The 17,658-nt window shown below is 42.3% G+C and overlaps 1 protein-coding gene across 1 annotated transcript; it reads left to right on the top strand.

Annotated features, from left to right (window-relative positions):
- The first annotated feature begins 6 nt into the window (after positions 1 to 6).
- On the top strand, positions 7 to 16,383 carry slc22a17 (solute carrier family 22 member 17). The gene is made up of 10 exons (XM_008438403.1): positions 7 to 298; positions 2,732 to 3,254; positions 6,908 to 7,011; positions 8,024 to 8,178; positions 9,127 to 9,292; positions 9,674 to 9,798; positions 12,077 to 12,182; positions 12,351 to 12,574; positions 13,188 to 13,299; positions 14,116 to 16,383. Exons 2-10 carry the CDS (start codon positions 2,781 to 2,783, stop codon positions 14,390 to 14,392), a joined length of 1,743 nt encoding a protein of 580 aa, XP_008436625.1. The 5' UTR covers positions 7 to 298; positions 2,732 to 2,780; the 3' UTR covers positions 14,393 to 16,383.
- The last annotated feature ends 1,275 nt before the right edge of the window (positions 16,384 to 17,658 follow it).

Genomic DNA, 17,658 nt, shown 5'->3' with positions numbered 1-17,658 from the left:
CCCGGCGGCGGGGAGCATCACATGTCAAAGCGGCGGAGCTTTAGCTGAGCTCCGGACTGACATCGGTCCAGCGCCCTCGCCGGAATCAAAGGAAGCCCACGGAGGACACCAGAAACCGAAGCCCTTCTTCTCCAGGACAGAAATGTCTGCTCTGTTATTAGAAAACGCAGGTTGGCACCGAGGCGCAGTTGAGAAACGGTGAATGCGGTGAAACTCTGACTCAACCCGCAATGTCATGGGTGTTTGGAAGAAACAACTGACTCTTTCTGGCTCTCCTTTAACAGCCTTTTGATAAACGGTAAGTGAAAGGTGCGTATTTATCTTAGCCACCAGGCAGATGTAATAGTATCTGTTTGTTGTGGTTTAGCTTTCCCGGGCAGGTGTCTCGACAGTGGCCCCTCCATCACTGCTGCTCTCTGTTTTCAGAGGCCAACCAGTTTGTCCCCGTGTGTTACATTCCTTCCACGTCCTTTCTCCTCCAGCCTCCTGTAAAAAAAAAAAAAAGAAAAAAAAAAGAAAAAAAACCTCTTATGTAACCTTGTGGGATTCCTTTTCTGTTAGACTTCCTGGCCCCGTGGAAAGAAAACACGGCAACTCCTGAAGGAGCCCCATGTGGACAGAAAGGCTGTCCCAATGCCAGATCAGAGCTCCCTATTCTCTGAAAGCACACAGGATGCTAATTATAAGTCACAATAAGGCTTTATTTGGGTATTTAGCTGAAAGTTAGCCGAGAGTGCCATCTCATGGTTTTGATTCTGCAATGGTATTTTCAGTGACGGTGTGACAGGAACTTTGTACTGTCTGAAGTGTATGCGGACACAGAAAAGGCGTGACTACGTTACGGATTGCATCATTTAGACACGCGCAAACAGCTGTTAAATACAGAAAACGTCACTGTAAATATATTTTTTATGCCGTTGTTTGGCGCCCGCTCTAGCACAGCGCCCCTAACCCCACTTTTTACGCCACTGACAGGATCAGTCGATGCATTTTGCAGGTTTTGTTTAATCTGTGACCTTGTGTGTTGGATGTGACGTAAAAGAAAATATGGTCCAGGTTGGAGAGAAAACAAAATGAGCAACATGATAACTTAAGAAATATATCAAACAAATGAACACGTTTTACCTTTAAAAGGACAAATTGCTCACATTAGTAAATGGAGGAGTTTTCAGTGAGGTTTTGAACGTGATTCTCTCTCTTCTTTTTTAGTGTGAAAACAGAAACTCAGAGAAGTGAGGTCTGATTGCATCTGGAATAAAATGCATTATGGGAAATTAAGGCTCTACTTTTATTTGCAACATACATGGCTGCTCATTTTTTAAAAAAGTTACTGTTAAACAAACAACACACGATATGTGGAAGAGGTGCAAGGAACAGCGCAACGCTAGCAGGAAAAAAGAAACAGAAAGTTTAAGACTATAACAACAAGCACATAAAAGTAGGAAATGCTTCAAATATTTAAAACAAAAAGATATTTTGTTTGCAAATACAGATTTAAAACATTTCAGTGAGGAGTAATAAAGTCTAAGTTGGTGTGAAAAAGATCCAAACAGGGAGTCAAACTTACAGCATAAGTATATAATACTTAAGAAAAACAATATTTATGACCTCTCGGAACATTTTCACTTGCTGTTGTATTGCTTTAATTTGACATGGAGAATCAGAGTAAAGTACAAATGTACCCCAAATAGAGCTGGGCAATAAATGATTAGCAATATGTATTGCAATAGTGGCGCGGTTGGTAGAGCTGTTGCCTTGCAGCAAGAAGGTTCTGGGTTTGATTCCCAGCCCCGGTCTTTCTGCATGGAGTTTGCATGTTCTCCCTGTGCACGCGTGGGTTTTCTCCGGGTACTCCGGCTTCCTCCAAAAAATTGACTATCAGGTTAATTGGCCTCTCCAAATTGTCCTTAGATGTGAATGTGTGTGTGCATGGTTGTGTGTCCTGTTTGTCTCTGTGTTGCCTTGTGACAGACTGGTGACCTGTCCAGGGTGACCCCACCTCTCGCCCGGAACATTAGCTGGAGATGGGCACCAGCAACCCTCCCGACCTCACTAAGGGACAAGGGTGTAAAGAAAATGGATGGATGGATGGATATTGCAATAGATCAATATCGAAAGATAATATGTCTGATAAAATATTCAGTACGTAAAATATTGACTGAACTCCTATCCAGAACCGCGCAACGTTCTGGGAGATGTAGGCAGAAGACAGACTTTAACTGCTCAGCTTCTCACTTCTATGCTAGCTGGGTAGCATCAACTCACTCACTCATTGGTTACCTATAGCAACAGCCCGTTGAGTGACCCGCGGTTTGGGGTTTGTCACTCTGCCTCATAGCTGCTAAAAAATAAACAAACATGGAGTGAAAACTGAATAAAACAGGGAAGAACACACAACCAGCTTGGTAGTATTTCAGATATTCAAAATAAAAAACTAATCAATAACTATTGATATTGACAAATGTCAATGCTTCTATCGTGATAAGTTTTTTCAGCCACATCGTCCAGCCGCTGTAAATTTCACGTCTTGGAGCACGTAAAATGCTAAGCAAAGTTTGTGGTTGTATCTATAAAAAATGTTAAAAAGTTAGAGTTCTTTTCGAGACGCTCCTTATCCTGTAAACATCTGCTGCTTTTAGTGGGAGAAACAGAATTTTCTTTGGATCTTTGCATGTAGTTTTATAGTTTTCTTGCTGTTGTTATAGAACTGTGTGATCTGTTTCTCTCCCAGAGCTCCGCCTCCCATTCTGCCTGAGGACCTCCGACCTCAACGACAAACGATGACCTCCCCTGACTCGCCTCCCCTCGTCTCCCCCTCCCCGTGTCCGGCGCCTCCCCCGTCCCTGCCCTCATCCCCGGCTCCCTCCTCCCCGGCCCCGTCCTCCTCCTCCATCCCGGCCCCCCCGTCACTGCCTCCCACAGGCGAGGTAATGGTGCTGGCTCTGGGCAGGAAGAAGCAGCGCGTGCTGATCGCGCTCTCCATCCTCCCCAACCTCTTTCTGGCCTTCCTGCTCTCCTCCGACCCCCTCATCACGCTCTCGCCGCCGCACCACTGCCGCCTGCCGGGCCCGTCGCCCTCGCCGGAGGCGCTGAACACGTCCCTGCCCTGGGAGAAGGGTGCGCGGCCCAGGGAGACCGGGAGCCCGTCCCAGTGCAAGCAGTACGCCAACGGCAGCCAGTCGTCTGTGGTGGACTGTGAGTCCGGGTGGGAGTACAACGTGACAGAGGGGCTGAAGAACAACATCGTCACCGAGGTAACTCTTCAGCCTAGCTGCTCAACTGTCAAAGTCTTTTCTTTTAGTTAGGATTTAGGGCTTAAATGCTGATAAACCTTTTTTTTTTTGTTTCCGCCCGTCTCTACTGCAGAGTCCTGCTGAGCTTGCAGCTTCACTTTCTGCAGAGTTGTGCTAAACTTTGATTCGGCTTCACAAATTTATTTAACCTCAAGGGACAACCGGATAAATATCTCGTGCTGCAACACAGGAACATTAGTGTTTTCCAGGCTGTAAGGTCAAGTCATGTTTATTTATGTAGCACATTTCAGCAACAAGGCAGTTCAAAGAGCGCTACATCGTAAAAACATCATACAGTCACGATTTATGAAACAAGCAATAAGCATCACATTCTATCAAAGGCCATCATCAAAATCATCAAACGTATACAGCATTGAATATCTAAACAGAAGGAGTTTTTAGCCTTGATTTAAAGGACCTCAGTGTTTCGGTTGTTTTGTAGTTTTCTGAAAGTTTGTTCCTGATTAGAGGAGCATAGGAGCTCAACGCTGCTTCTCAGTGTTAGCTTCTGGTTCTGGTTCTGGTCTTGTTTAAACAGGACGACATACAGACCATTCCAGACAGCCTTTGGCTTCCATTCATTTGAAGTACAAAAAGAAAAAAAAAAATGCGCAGAGGTTCGGTTCTTCCTAAACGGCAAAAAGCAGTTTGCTGTGTTTGCTTTTTAGCGCAAGATTTATTTATTGTGAAAATCTTCCTTTGACTTTGACTCTGTCATTTATCAAAAATCAGGGAAATTCCTTACATCCTTTTGGTTCCCAAGCAGACCTTCTCCATGGTGTGGAATGATTATTTTCTACATGATTTTCCTAAATTGGTAAATGTTGTCTAAGTTATTGATTCTAATTTACTAAAACATACACAGAGCAAGAGAACAAAGGTGAGTGTGTGCAGTCGCTATCTTTAAAATCAGCCACCTGTTTCATGCAAATCATTTTCCTTTTAGCTAAGAATATGTAGAAAACTCAAAGTCTCTGTTGTTTGGATAAGCTAAAAAAAGTTTAATAAAGATGTAACCTGTGTTGATGATAAAAAACACCTCTAATGAGTTGAAATCAGTTGAAATTAAATTTTAAGATGCCTTGATTTATTGCTGCTTGTGAGAAACGAGCTCAAAACATCTCAGAATCCTGGATAAATTCTGGTAAATATATCTGAAATGTTTCTTGTATAGCAAGCTGCTTAGGTGTAGTTTGCTGCTGTTGGCAAAACGGCTTTGACCGGTAAATGCTAAAACGGCTTGCCATAGACAGCAGAGGAGATCATTTAGTATTTCACTGTTTGAATAGGATAAAAACCATCAGGCTGTTCAGTTTGTTTAAGACTTGTTGAAGTGCAAAGTGCTCTTTTGCACAGCTTTTACGAAAGCTCATATTTAATTTCGCTCATTTCATTGTTTGCCCATAATAGCATACAACTTAACAAGGCGGCCTTTCTGTTGGCTTTAAAGCAGATTAGAGTGAGAGAAAAAAAAACACAGCCACATACTTCAACAAAACATGTGCTACAAATGAATAGGAATGCCTTTTTTATTTTTTGTGTTTTCAACATAAAACACAACAAACTGAGAGTTTAGGTCCTGTTCTGTGTTACTTTGGTAACACTAAAGCACAAGAATATAATGTGGATAGTCTTAACAGCAGTTCAGCTTTATTTAGATCGTTGTGCGAAGAAGAATTTGGAGGAGCATGTTTGGGATGTCCAAGATAAGAATTTCCATTATCATAGAGGACGATCCTGATTGGAGAGGGAGAGCTGCTGCGCTGATATAAATGGAAACTGAGGCATTAAATAAAATAAAAGCATGCTGGGTAAATAGTTTCTTTAGCAGCTTTCCTCTGTTTCGGTTTACATGACCTGTTATGTGCAACATCAATCATTTTTGCTTCCTAGCTTTGAGCACCTAAACCTCAAGGACACGGCTTTGTGTCTCCAACCTTTCAGCCGACCTCTCTCCTGAAACTAACTGTAATTACAGCTGCTTCTTTCCCAAATACGTTGCGCAGATCTCTGTTGCTCCCTGTTTGCGAACAACTCGTCATAGATTTCTGCTGCCTCCGCACCGTGCACCACATATTTACAGCACTCGGTGTCTGTGCCCTCTGCCGATCACTCTGCTGTAAGGAACCCCACCCAGTCCACGGTATGAGGGCATTGTGCTGGTGATCCACCCACACCACTGCAGCAAGCGGAAGATTCTCCAAGCGCTGCCAAGGGACGCATTTGGATGCAAAAGCTTCCGTGTTGTTAAAACAGTGTTCACACTCAGGTTTACAGACAGGATGCTTCCCTGTCTCTGTGTGTGTGATATCTTTTCCTCCTTCCTGTGCAGCTTGCTTCACTGTGCTGAGGCGGGTAGCAGTGTGTTTAAAGTAAGACGGGACAAGCACCTGATCACCTCCAGATCAATAAGTATCGCCTGTTTCCACACAGTACAGGCTGTTAAGTTAAGGCTGACTTGGATTCATTTGGCTTTACTCAAAGTCCCACTCGCTCTGGTCGTCACACTTTTGACCTTGTGCTGACATATTACGTGTGAGAAAATAACTGCACTTCCGCATAACTCTGTCCTGTCTGAACATTTTTTAACCTTTGAGTTCATTTTATCTTGGTGTGCCAAACCTAAGAGAAAAATGTAATTCTAGTAAATTTTGGTGCCTCGAGATGGCATTTATTGCGACAGCATCGTGGTCTTCATGATGATGTTGGTTCTCTTTAACAAAGCGAGGCCTTCACAGAACAAATTAATTTATGCCGAGACGAAATTATATAAATGAAGAGAAACAAATGTAAACTAAAGCCGACCCGATGATTCTTTGTTTGGGAGTCATCCATACTGAGCCAAACAGGCTCGGAGGTGGCAGCTTCATGCCTGATTGCAGGTTTCTTTCTGCTCCCACCAAACCAGTCGGGGGAGTCTCTGAACTCGTTTGTGCTCATTCCCGCTCCGCTCTTGTCATGCAAAGCATTCCAGGTGAATGAGAGACATGCGATGTCATGCCGCCCTTTGTCCAGACAGCGTGCGCCGTTGTGATGTCGTTACTCGGCAACAGGACGGCTGGTATTACGTGACGGGCCTTTTTCTGTTGCGCCGCATGGTTTTCAGTCATGCGAGGCCTCTTAATGTTTAGCCCTCTCCTCGGACTCCATATAGACCGGATCATTAGAACCGTGTTATCTCCCCCTCCTCCTCCAGCAGAGCTCAGCTGTAAATGCAAATCAATGGATCAATTTGGGGAGATGAAACTCTGAGCCGAGAGCAGAAATCTGGTGTCTTAAACAAATGTGCTTCGACTTTCTATCTCTGCTCGTATGTGACCACACTGCACTTTCAGCACAGTTATTTACTTTTACATTACATAAAAGAATCAGAGCCTCCTGTATTTGCCCAGTGGGTGTTAATCCTTCTTTTGTTTAACTCCAGACCTGCATTAAGTTTGGTTTCACTGATGTTTTACCTCTTAATCATCAACTACAGCTTTCTGTTTATATGGTGTATCCATCTCTTGATACTCTTGATGCTTATTGACTCTAACCTTTCTTAAAAAAATCATAAATGCTGGTCCTGACTCAAGCAGATCGTCTCTGACAGACCTCTCTCTCCGTCTGTCCAGTGGGATCTGGTGTGCGGCCAGTACTGGCTGGTTCCGGTGGAGGAGGTGTGCTTCATCCTGGGCGTCCTGACTGGATGCCTCAGCCTAGGCTACACAGCTGACAGGTAAACTTAACAACGTTCTCTCACATCCATTTATTCGGATGTGTAGTTTATTTCTTTTAAAGACAGTTGGACCTTTGTTTCTTTGGTATTTTTTTTTCCATTCTTTTTTTTTAACTTTCTTTCTCTCTCTCTCATTCTTTCTTTGTTTCTTGCGTCACTCAAGTTCATGTACGAGTGAAGGAAGGCGAGGGAATACTTTTGGTTGTTTAGTTTGCCAAACCTTTTGTAAAACTTGGTGGTGGCAAAATCATGCTGTACTGATGCTGGTCGGATTTGATGGGAAGCTGGTTGGAATAATAAAAAAAAAAAAAAACTTGCATAATTTTTCCCTCTCCTTGAAATTATCCTGTGGTGTGCCACAGAAAATCTGAAATAATTTGCATTAGAGCTTGTGATTAAAACGGCACAAATCATGGACTTCAAGTTCTTTCCTCTTTATTTTAATTACTGTAAGAAACTGGAATGTGATGTTTACTAAAGTATTAAAGTAAACCTCACCGATGTGCGACGAAGCAATTAACCCTAAAAAGTCACCATCTGTGGCTTTTTTTTTTTTTTTTTTTAAGCTCCACCCACACTCCCACAATGCACTGTTGGTCTGCATCCGCTGTGTCACTGGAAGGGCTAAGCTGGGAGAGCGATGATGTCATTTCAATCAGCTAATAGCCCTCATTCATTTCCTGACCATCCGAGCGTTGCATGCGTTTGTTAAGGCCAGTAATTTAATGCTGCCTCCTCGGGGCTCCCAACGCAGAGCCTACAACGGGAGCAAGACGGTGCCAAACCGCAAATCAGCGAAACATTGGCGAATTATCACAGTGATTTATAGTCAGGGTTGACTAGTTTTCCTTCTTTAGTTTTCAAGAAGGTATTTGTCTTGAGGATAAACAGTTTTCACTTAAATCACCTCAGTACACAAATGTGAGCTGTTTTTTCCCCCCAACATTAAAGGTTTAACTATGTTAGTAGTTACATGTCTCAGCTGCAGCTTTGTGTCTCCATGGTTCTGCAGGCTGGGCAGGTCCAAGACCCTGCTGATCTCTCTGACTCTGTCGGTGGTGTTTGGGGTGCTGGTGTGTGTCTCTCCGTACCCTTCCATCTTCATCGTCATGCGCTTCTGCCTGGCTGCTGCCAGCGCAGGGGTCTATCTAACTCTGTACATCGCCCGTAAGTATACCCAGTTATTAACGTATCATCCAAGTCATACACAACCAGACAGACATTTCTACGTAGAAAAAGCAAATAATCCAGTGGGTCTCACTATTATTTTTTTTATTTGTTGACAGCAGCAGGAGGCTTTTCTCTGTAAAATGGGACTGGTTGTGAAAACTCTGAAAACATCACAAATTTATGAGGCTTAATAAGCTATGGAGACTTGTGACATGTAAATAATTGCTAACTAGAGCATAATTAATCCATCTCACCAGCCATGGTTAAAGTTTCATTTACTCTTGATGTAATACTTTTTAAAACTACTCCATAGTTTGTTACACTCCAACCTTAAGCCTGAATTTTTGGGGGATTTTAGATCATAGACCAACATAATGTGGCATAGTTATGGATTGGAAGGACATCTATACATGGGTTTTCCTAATATTTTCCTAAAAAAAAAATCTGAAACGTATGGCACACGTTTGTATTTGGCCCTTTTTAGTCTTGTATCATAAAATCAAATGGCACCTAGCAAGCTACAGCAGTCCACCTAAGCTGGCAAGGTAACTCTAGAGGAGCTGCAGATATCTAGAGCTTAGGTGGGAGAATTTGTTGACATGGCAACAAGAAAAAGCAACAATGCATCAATTACACATCAATCAAACAAACAAAAAAAAGCCATCCTCATGTTTGCCTGTTTGTAACAGTAAATGTTTTCATCTGGCTCAGACTGGCGCGTCGGCTCGGACTCACCTAGGTAAATCTTAATAATTAGCTTTTAATTGCCGCTCGGAACTAGCGTCAAAAGACCGAATTTGTAAATATCAGCGTGCAATTACTCGGCTGGTTTAACACGCACAGAGAGTTGGAACGGGTTTGTAAGTCAAAAAGTGAACCGTGGGGAAAAAATAAGCATCTCAGAGCAGCGGCAATCAGAAGTAGTGATGTTTTCTCGCTCTGCAGGTCTGGAGCTGTGCGAGCCGTCGCTCAGGCTTGTGGCGACCATGCTGGCCGGTTTCATGACCGTGGCGGGGGAGCTGCTGCTGCTGGCCGTGGCCCTCGGCTGCCAGTCCTGGAGGGGCCTGCTGGGAGCCGGGGCGGCCCCTCTGACGCTCTTCCTCAGCTACGGGTACGACCGCTCGCCCAAATTGGTAAATCGTTGAGTCTGTATTAAAAGGACCCGAGTCCTACAGCCAGCTGGCTTGCAGAAAGCTCTGTCAGGTTGTATTGATCTACTCCCTGCTCGCGTCAAGACACATTAGGACCACTTCATTCAACGGGCCAGGTTTCCAGCAAGCCCTCGCCGCTTCTCCTAATGAGATTATCGGCAGATTTGCAGCAATAATCCTCAAATTTTTAATAAGAAAGGATTAAAGATTTGCACCACTTGCTGACTTGTTTATTTCTTTGGCTCACGGAATAAATTGGTGCCGCAAAAGCTCCACGGTTTTCAAATAATTCCGTTTGAGGCTGAAAGGGTGATTATGTGCTGGGTGTTCCCATCCTGCAGCGTTCCCGGTGTGTTCCCAGAGTCCCCTCGCTGGCTCCTCCTGTCGGAGCGATCCGCGGACATGAATGCGTTCAACGAGAGGAGGAACTCCAACAGAGACCTGAGGGACGACGAGAGCTTCACAGGTTTGTTTACAAACTCGCCAGTGTTCAGTTTACGCACCATCTCACTTTTCATTTTATTTCATTCACTCGATAAATATGAGCAACTAAAAGGCATCGGGAATGAAAAAGAGAAGAAAGAAGCATATACTTCTAACATCTGCTCCCTATTCACACAAAGAGAAGGTTAGCTATTGAACTCAGAAGACTATTTAAGACTTATTTGAAATGCACCAAAAATACACAACAAAACATCAGCTTATTCAATGGCTTATTGCTTCATCATAATAATGATCAGATTTCTTTTAAATGCAGAAAGAGCTTTTGATTGTTTTATCTGTGTTCTTAGTAGTGTAACGTTTTTATTAAACCATACATATTTTTTTTTTCCTTTTTACAAATATAGTTTTGTTTGGGGAAAAAAAAGCACTTTTTGGTTACATTTTAGTATACTGTACTCCATCGATTCATTAAGATTTAAAACATTTAAGTGTTTAAATATTGGGTTTGTGCAACTTCTGTCTCCACTTATTTCAAAGTATTTACATTTCTTACTGAATGTGGCATTTTTAAATTATGATTTCAAAATGAAAGTCTGTAAGGTTTAAAGTTGTTTTAGTGAGATGATGCCAGAGAAAAGTCCAGGGGTTTTGATCTGAGATCTGCCATGTTGCTTCTCTGCAAATTGTTTCTGCTTCCTTACAGCTGCTACATTATTCCTTTATTTATGCAAAATGACAAATTCAGTTGCGTGGACGGTTCAGCTGCAGGCTGTCCAAGCAGAATGCCTGACTAATATCACCTTTTTATACCTTCTTTTCCTCAAAAAGCAGACAGCCAGAAATAAACCTAATATAATGGAGGTTTATTTTATATATTTGTTTGAAGCTTTGCTATATAATCACATTAATACATGTTATAGATTACATTGTCATAACTTTATTAGTCAGTGCCACATTCACTGCTGCAGGAATAGTTGCTAATTTCATGTTTAAAACAGAACCAGTTAAATAATGTTTTGGATATTTTTATGTAAATATGCAGTGAATGCCAAGTTATAATCAAGGATTTGCTGAACGCATTTGCTTCCTGCTTTATAATGCAGCTATTATGAGCCATAATGACATGCTGCTGCTGTGCAAGACAACCTAAGTCAGGCTTTATTTACATATAAACATGTTTACTGTTTTGTCAGCTTAGCTCTGACTTTATCGTTCTTATCCTCCACAAACCTCACTGCTTCGTTGTCTTAGTAGATGGGAATAAACTGCATTGTCAGTAATTATATATGGGAGTTATGTTTTGGTATCTTAAACAAGTGAAACTGCTTTCGGATTTGTGCGGCATGAGGAAATTAGTTTAGCCCCGTGTGTCTCCTAAAACAAAGACGGAGCCAGATTCATGTTTTGTCTAGCATGTGACATAAGAAATGGCAAAAAAAAAAGTACATACAAAAGATCGAAATGTAGTTTTTTTTTTCTAATGGGATCCTTGTTGAATATGTGTTGAAGAAGAATTAGTAATAAAACTATGCCACAGTAGCCGTGCTAAAGAAAGCTCTGCCTTTAATTCACAGCAAATCTTTGTATACAAACATGAAAAATTGTCTAAATATATCTGAGAACTCTTTGTATTTGAGAGAAGCGGGGCATTTTAATGTATAAAATGTGTAGGAACCCTGATTTGAACTAAAATGATGACTATATAAATTATTAGTGGAAACATGCACAGCACTCAAAATTAGTCACTTTCAACATAAAAGAAACATTTTTCTATCAGTGACGTTTCTAAAAGCGGAATAAGCGCACTCATGCTGGGCAGCATAATTATTCTGCTTAAGGGTCTGTTAAAAAGGCGTTTTTCTTTCCACTGTCGCCATGTGCATCATCGATATGACTAATTGCCACAATAAAATCAACAGCTTTTAATACTCAGTCGTGTGACGTTTTTAATTATTTTTTTTACTGTTGTCTATTTCTTAGAGGTTTTTTTCCTGTTTTATTTTATTTCACCCATTGTAAAGCACTTTGATTAAACTATTGGTTATTGTAAATATTACTATTAATGTTCCTCTGTCACCAAATGCTTATCTAGGAATTTTTTCTGCTAAATCAGTGACTTGGTGCAACAGGCTGGGTTTACTTTAACAGAAAAATGACAGTCCTTAAATATTTACCAGTTTAAAAAAAAAAATCCCCTTTCTAAATTGGTTAAATTTTTGTAGCTTTGGCGTGTATTTTAGGAAGGCAGAGGTTGTACAGTATGTTTGGACTTTGATGGTCTTGGTCCCGTTGTTCCGCAGAGCTGGACTCGGAGCCGGCGCCCTCCACCCGCCCCCATCTGTCCTTCCCCGAGCTTTTCCACAGCAAGAACATCTGGAAGAACATCTGCGTCCTCGGCTTCACCTCGTAAGTCACCCCGCACTAATTTAGCGCCGGGACAGTGTTTTGTGTCAGCGCAGCGCTTTGTTTACAGGCGTCCTGCAGTCTCGTATGTCATCCCTGCGGCCTTGTGATGGACTCTAAACCTGCGTGGACGCTCACTCTTCATCCTTCCCTCCCGTCCTCTCTCCTCAGATTCATCTCTCACGGCATTAGTCACTGCTACAGCTCTTTCCGTGGTGACGTCAGAGGCACCGCCCCCAGCTTCTACTGGACGTACCTGCTGTCCGTGAGCGCGGGGGGCGGAGCCTGGGTGCTGCTCTGGGCGACAGTGGACAGGTGCGGTCGCCGTGGCATCCTGCTCCTGTTCATGACGACGACGGGCCTGGCCTCGTTGATCCTGTTGGGACTCATGGAGTGTAAGCTGGCTTTTAGTGGGCAGCGGGGGCTTTGTCTTGTTTTTTTAAATTTTTTATTATTATTGTTATTTTGAATAAAACTACACTCAAACAGGAGAGACTTAATAGTCCAACAAGGTGGAAACAGGATCTTTTCATCTCATGCTGCTAAGGGAATGATTAAATGAGGCTTATGTTGGGATTAAAGTCCTACCTCTAATGATGGAGATTTCATTTTAGCCCACATTCACCTGCAAGATCAAACTGAACTTCATCCATTATGAAAACGATAAACAGCACACCAGTCTGCTTGGTTCGTGGAAAAGTCCAAACTATACACATTGTTTTTCCATTGCTTTGTGGAAACACACATTTCAGAATCTCTGTCTCCCCCTAGTGGCTGATAAATAACACAACTCCTGGTTTATGTAGGACACTGCAGTGAGAGCAAAGTCAAAGCTGTCAGAGGCTGCGCTTTAATCGCTCATCAACAGCGAACAAGGTGCTGATTAGACTGCTGGGTGGGTCTTTGTTCCATTACAAGCCAAAGGAAGCCGAGCTGACTGAGTCGATTCAATCACATGAGACGCATCACCTTCACGTCGTCAACACTTTCTCTTCTCCTCCCTCATAGATCTCAGTGAGACGGCCATCACGGTTTTCTCAGTGCTGGGTCTTTTCTCCTCCCAAGCCACTGCATCCCTCTGCATCCTCTTCACTGCAGAGATCATGCCCACTGTCATCAGGTAACAAACACACTGACTGAACACTACTTTCAAAGCTTGGAGCAACAGAAATGCAGTAAGTCACGAGGGAGCAGAGGATATGTCGTGTCAATAGGGACCCGTATAAAAATGCTTGAATTTCAATTAGGTGTTTTCAAGGTTTAGAAAGTGCTGGATTTCTATTTAAAGTCCTTGAAAGTGCTTAATGTTCAAACTACACGGTTCTGTAATGCAGGGCAATTGAACTAATTCAGATATTTTCAGAATACAAAGACACGAAAGTTTCAAACAATCTCTAAAAAAGTGTTCTCGCTAAGTTTTCTGGCATTTAGCAAATAGAAGCAAGATTTACGAGCTTGTGTGGATTACAGGAAATCCTAAATGTATTGAACACTTACTGTGTCATCCTGCTAACCCAGGTGTCTGCAGTTAAACCTCATTTAGAACCAATAATGTCACATGACAAACAGAAGAAAAACAACTTGTATTTTTTGAAAAATTTCCACTTAAGATCTTTTTAAAGAAACTAATTTTTGCTATTTTTGAGGTTTTACATGTTGATAATTGTGGGAACTTGTGGACAAATGGTGAGAGAAATGGGTTAAGAATATATCACTAGTAGGTTTAGTGTTATTGTGGAAATTCAATGCTATTATTTCTTGAAACGACAACAAAAATATAGCGAAAACCTAAATTTATTATCACAGCCATACTTAAAAACATTAATTCTTTATCATTTCTTGTTAAAGTTGTATAGAGCCATACCTCTGCTTCAATCTGTCAAAAAAAAAAAAAGGATCCAAAATGAAGGCATTGAGGATGAGTGTGTGTGTCCAGGGGCACCGGCGTGGGCGTGGTGCTCGCCCTGGGCTGCGTGGGCCGCCTCAGCTCCCCGATCATGGACCTGCGGAACCACTACGGCTACTTCCTGCACCACGTTATCTACTCGTCCCTGGCGCTCCTGGCCGTGCTCTCCATCCTGCTGCTGCCCGAGAGCAAGAGGAAGCCACTGCCTCAGACACTGGGCGATGGGGAGCAGTACCGGCGCCCCCCGCTGGGCCGGAGGAGGAGGGACAACGTGCCGCTGCTGGCCACCCCAAACCCAGAAACCTAAAAGAGAAGGTCTCCGCAGCAGCGTCCCGCAAACAGATGCCCGTCTTTCGTGTTTGTTCGCAGGAGGAGAGAGGGAGAGAGAGAGACGTAGCAATATGGAGACAAACAGGAGGACAACTGGAGATGAAAAGGGCTGTAACGGACTTTATGCTTCCTAACATATCACACTCTTTGTCATTCCAGACGCAGACTGCTTGAGCTGCCTCAGACTTCACATCTCTCCGTTCTTTTTCCCAGAACACTTAGATTTACCTCTGAACATTAACAACATCCACGCACATTCAGGAAGCTCTTCATTTTCTGTCACGAGACACACCAGCATTCAGCTACACCTCTGTGTCTGTGTGTCTGTGGTAGAGGCTGCATCCTACGGCTGCAGGTGGCAGTCATTTGTTACAGTTCCTATTTTCTTATGCATTTGCTGTGGGTGAGAAGACAAAAAGTGCCCAGAGGTGTAGAAAAATCGAGGTTTATTTTTATTTTATTTTATTTTATTTTTTATAACTTGCGGATCAACTCTCCGATCTGGCACTGGAGCCTGGTGGGGAACAGCAGCTGTAACAGGGGAAAAAAAATCATTGTAAATACTCTTAGGTTTTAGTTTCTTTGGGGCATCTGAGTTTTGTTTTTTAATGCCAGACTCAGTGGCTGGAGTGATCCAGTCTGCAATGAAGCTGGGCGACGAGAGAAGAGCACTTTGAATATTCTGCTTTGTAACATTAACGAGTTAATCCGACCAAAGTCTTCAAGTTTAGGGGGGCAGGCCTGTGAACATAAATCACACATTCTGATCAGAAACCTCCCAGTAAAGATGGCAGTAAAGTCTTGCCTGGAGCTAGAAATATTTATACTATTTATGTGGTTGTTAAGTTTAATCAGTAATTTATCCTGACACTTTGAGTCTTAATTGTGAAGCTGGATTGGATCCGTGTAAGCCTTCCGTTTATCCCGGATGTCAACCATGAAACATTCCTGTCTGCATGTTTGGAAACACAGAAGGGCTCGTTTTCTCTGCATTTCCTCCGACTTGATACCTCTAGATCAGTAGTGTCGGCTGTCAGCTGATGCTAGACAGATAGAAACAAACCGCAGTAGAGGTGTTGATCATGTAGGCGTATGTAAATTGGTCTTTAATGGAGACAGAAAAGTTGTCTTTTTGGGAAAAAGGGCCCAATGAGCATGCTCCATGTTGGGGAGCTGAAGAGGGCCCCTGAGCTCCAAATTAACCCGTCATTCATTCCCTGTTGCACTCTGTAGGGCTCCGACCCAGTCTGGAAAAGTCTGGAATTTGATTTTATTATTTTCCTGGTCTGGAAAAGTGTCGGAAAAAAAAAAATCAGATTTAACTCGCTTTTCTGTTGCCTAAATCTGCTCTTTTTTCCCTGTTTCCTCCTCTCCTTTGTCCTCATCAGCTTTCTTTTTTCCTACCTTCTTCTTTCTTTCTTCCTTGTACATTCCCCTCGTTTCTTCTTTCCTTCATTTCATCTTTTTCTACCTCTTATCCTTCATTACGTCCTTCCTTATTTTCTTTGTTACAAAAAATTATTTTTTCTTTCCTTCCTGTTTCTGGTTTTTGCGTAAAGCTTATAGATTCAGGAAAGGTATCTGCCATGAACACAGTGAATTTTATATTTTTAAAATGGTGTTAAATACTGACGACTTTGCAGGTTTGAGACAGGAAAAGTATGGTGTTTAATCTATCTTGTGGGAAAGAAATATCGCAGGCAGGATGATTGAAAATGGGTAAATCTGTTTTGCAGATTTTGCTGGACTTTGAAGTTAAAGAAATGCAAGTTTGTTGATGACTTTTTAAAAAAAAAATATCTGTATGTTGCACTCAACAAGTCTAACACTTATACTCTAGTTCTTATCATTAATTAACTTGGCTTGAATATAATTATGTCTGACAACACTGGCTGATCTGTTCAACGATGGAGTGTGATGCAGTTAATTTTGATCTTATGTCAATTAAAACTGGTTTAATAAAAACAAGCGCTGAATTCAGACTATTATTATGAGAACATGAATGTGCCTGTTTAATTGTAGAGGAAGACAAAAAAAATCCCGCAAAAAAATAGTTTGTAAATAGTGAATGGACCGCTGGTCACTGACTGGTTAAAGGGTGGAGTCACTGGAAACTACTCCCTTAAAATAATCTCACCTGTCTGTGATAACTCTGACGTCTTGGCGCCATTGTAGATTTGGGTGGAAATTTCCACCAAAAAACAAAAAAAAACAGAAATTTCTGAGCTCCCAAAATTGACTTTTGAAACTCAGAAATGTCCAAATTTGTTTCTAGAAAGTTTGTGGTGGAAATGTACTCCTTTAATTGAGAACATGAGCCACTGACCTTCAGCAAATATTGTCGATTATGAGAAGTTTTCCTGAAGACAAGAAGTAAAACAAAAAAAAAAAGAGTACTACTACTCTATTTTGGGGGTAAAAATAAAGACATTTTGGGAATGCCAACTATATGTTAAATTGACAGTTTGGTTTCATCTGGTAAATGGTTGAAGATCTTTCTCTGAAGGATACTTCAAACTTTCCCATAATGTTGAATGAATAATCTGCCTGGGGAATTCTGCAGGGGGCTTAAACTGAATTTCAACATAGTCAAGCCAGCTTGGTTGCTTTTTAAAAGTCTGTTTCAGCAAGGAAACATTTGGGGAACAATGGTTAGTATTTAGAGCAGTGGTCCCCAAACTACAGCCCACGGGCCGGATCCGGCCCGCCTCCACATTTGGTCCGCCCCCCTGAACAATACCAGAGAGCATTCAGATTTTTTTTTAATTTACAGTATTTTCCGGACTATAAGCTATATGTTGATTTTTCTTCAACCACCCGGGGGCTCTTTAGCAGGAAGTGAATCATTGGAAGTCTTGGTTACTTGCGCGCCAACACTGAGCCCACAGGCAGCAAAATGAGTAAGAAACAGATCAGATGTCTTTGGAAAATTTCTTTGCAAAGAGGAAAAGGCCCAGAGAAGAGACAGGAGAATGGATTTATCCTGGACCGGTAGGTGAGTCCCACATTACAAGCCCGCTCTGCGTAACATGCGGCGACCAAGCTTTAAGCTGCTTTGCCACGTAGAGACCAAGCACTATGCTCAAGCAACACAGCTCGGGTGCCGTTGTCTCTCATCACTCCCAGATGGAACCGTCTCGTTGCAGAGAAACGAGCTTCGTTTTTGTGGCGCTTCTGTATATTATTTTGAAGGGATATATAAACGTTACCATAGCGACCAGAGTCGGAGCGTTTGGGCAGTGG

This window comes from Poecilia reticulata, linkage group LG20, assembly GCF_000633615.1.
Source record: "Poecilia reticulata strain Guanapo linkage group LG20, Guppy_female_1.0+MT, whole genome shotgun sequence".
Taxonomy (NCBI): Eukaryota; Metazoa; Chordata; class Actinopteri; order Cyprinodontiformes; family Poeciliidae; genus Poecilia; species Poecilia reticulata.
Note: the sequence above shows the minus strand (reverse complement) of the source record. Positions and strands in the feature narration are given on the sequence as shown.

Coding starts and splice junctions, on each gene's coding strand:
- slc22a17 (XM_008438403.1), top strand. CDS start 2,781: ATGACCTCCCCTGACTCGCCTCCCCTCGTCTCCCCCTCCCCGTGTCCG. Junction 12,183..12,350: donor TGCGTCCTCGGCTTCACCTC/GTAAGTCACCCC, acceptor CTCTCTCCTCAG/ATTCATCTCTCACGGCATTA. Junction 13,300..14,115: donor ATCATGCCCACTGTCATCAG/GTAACAAACACA, acceptor GTGTGTGTCCAG/GGGCACCGGCGTGGGCGTGG.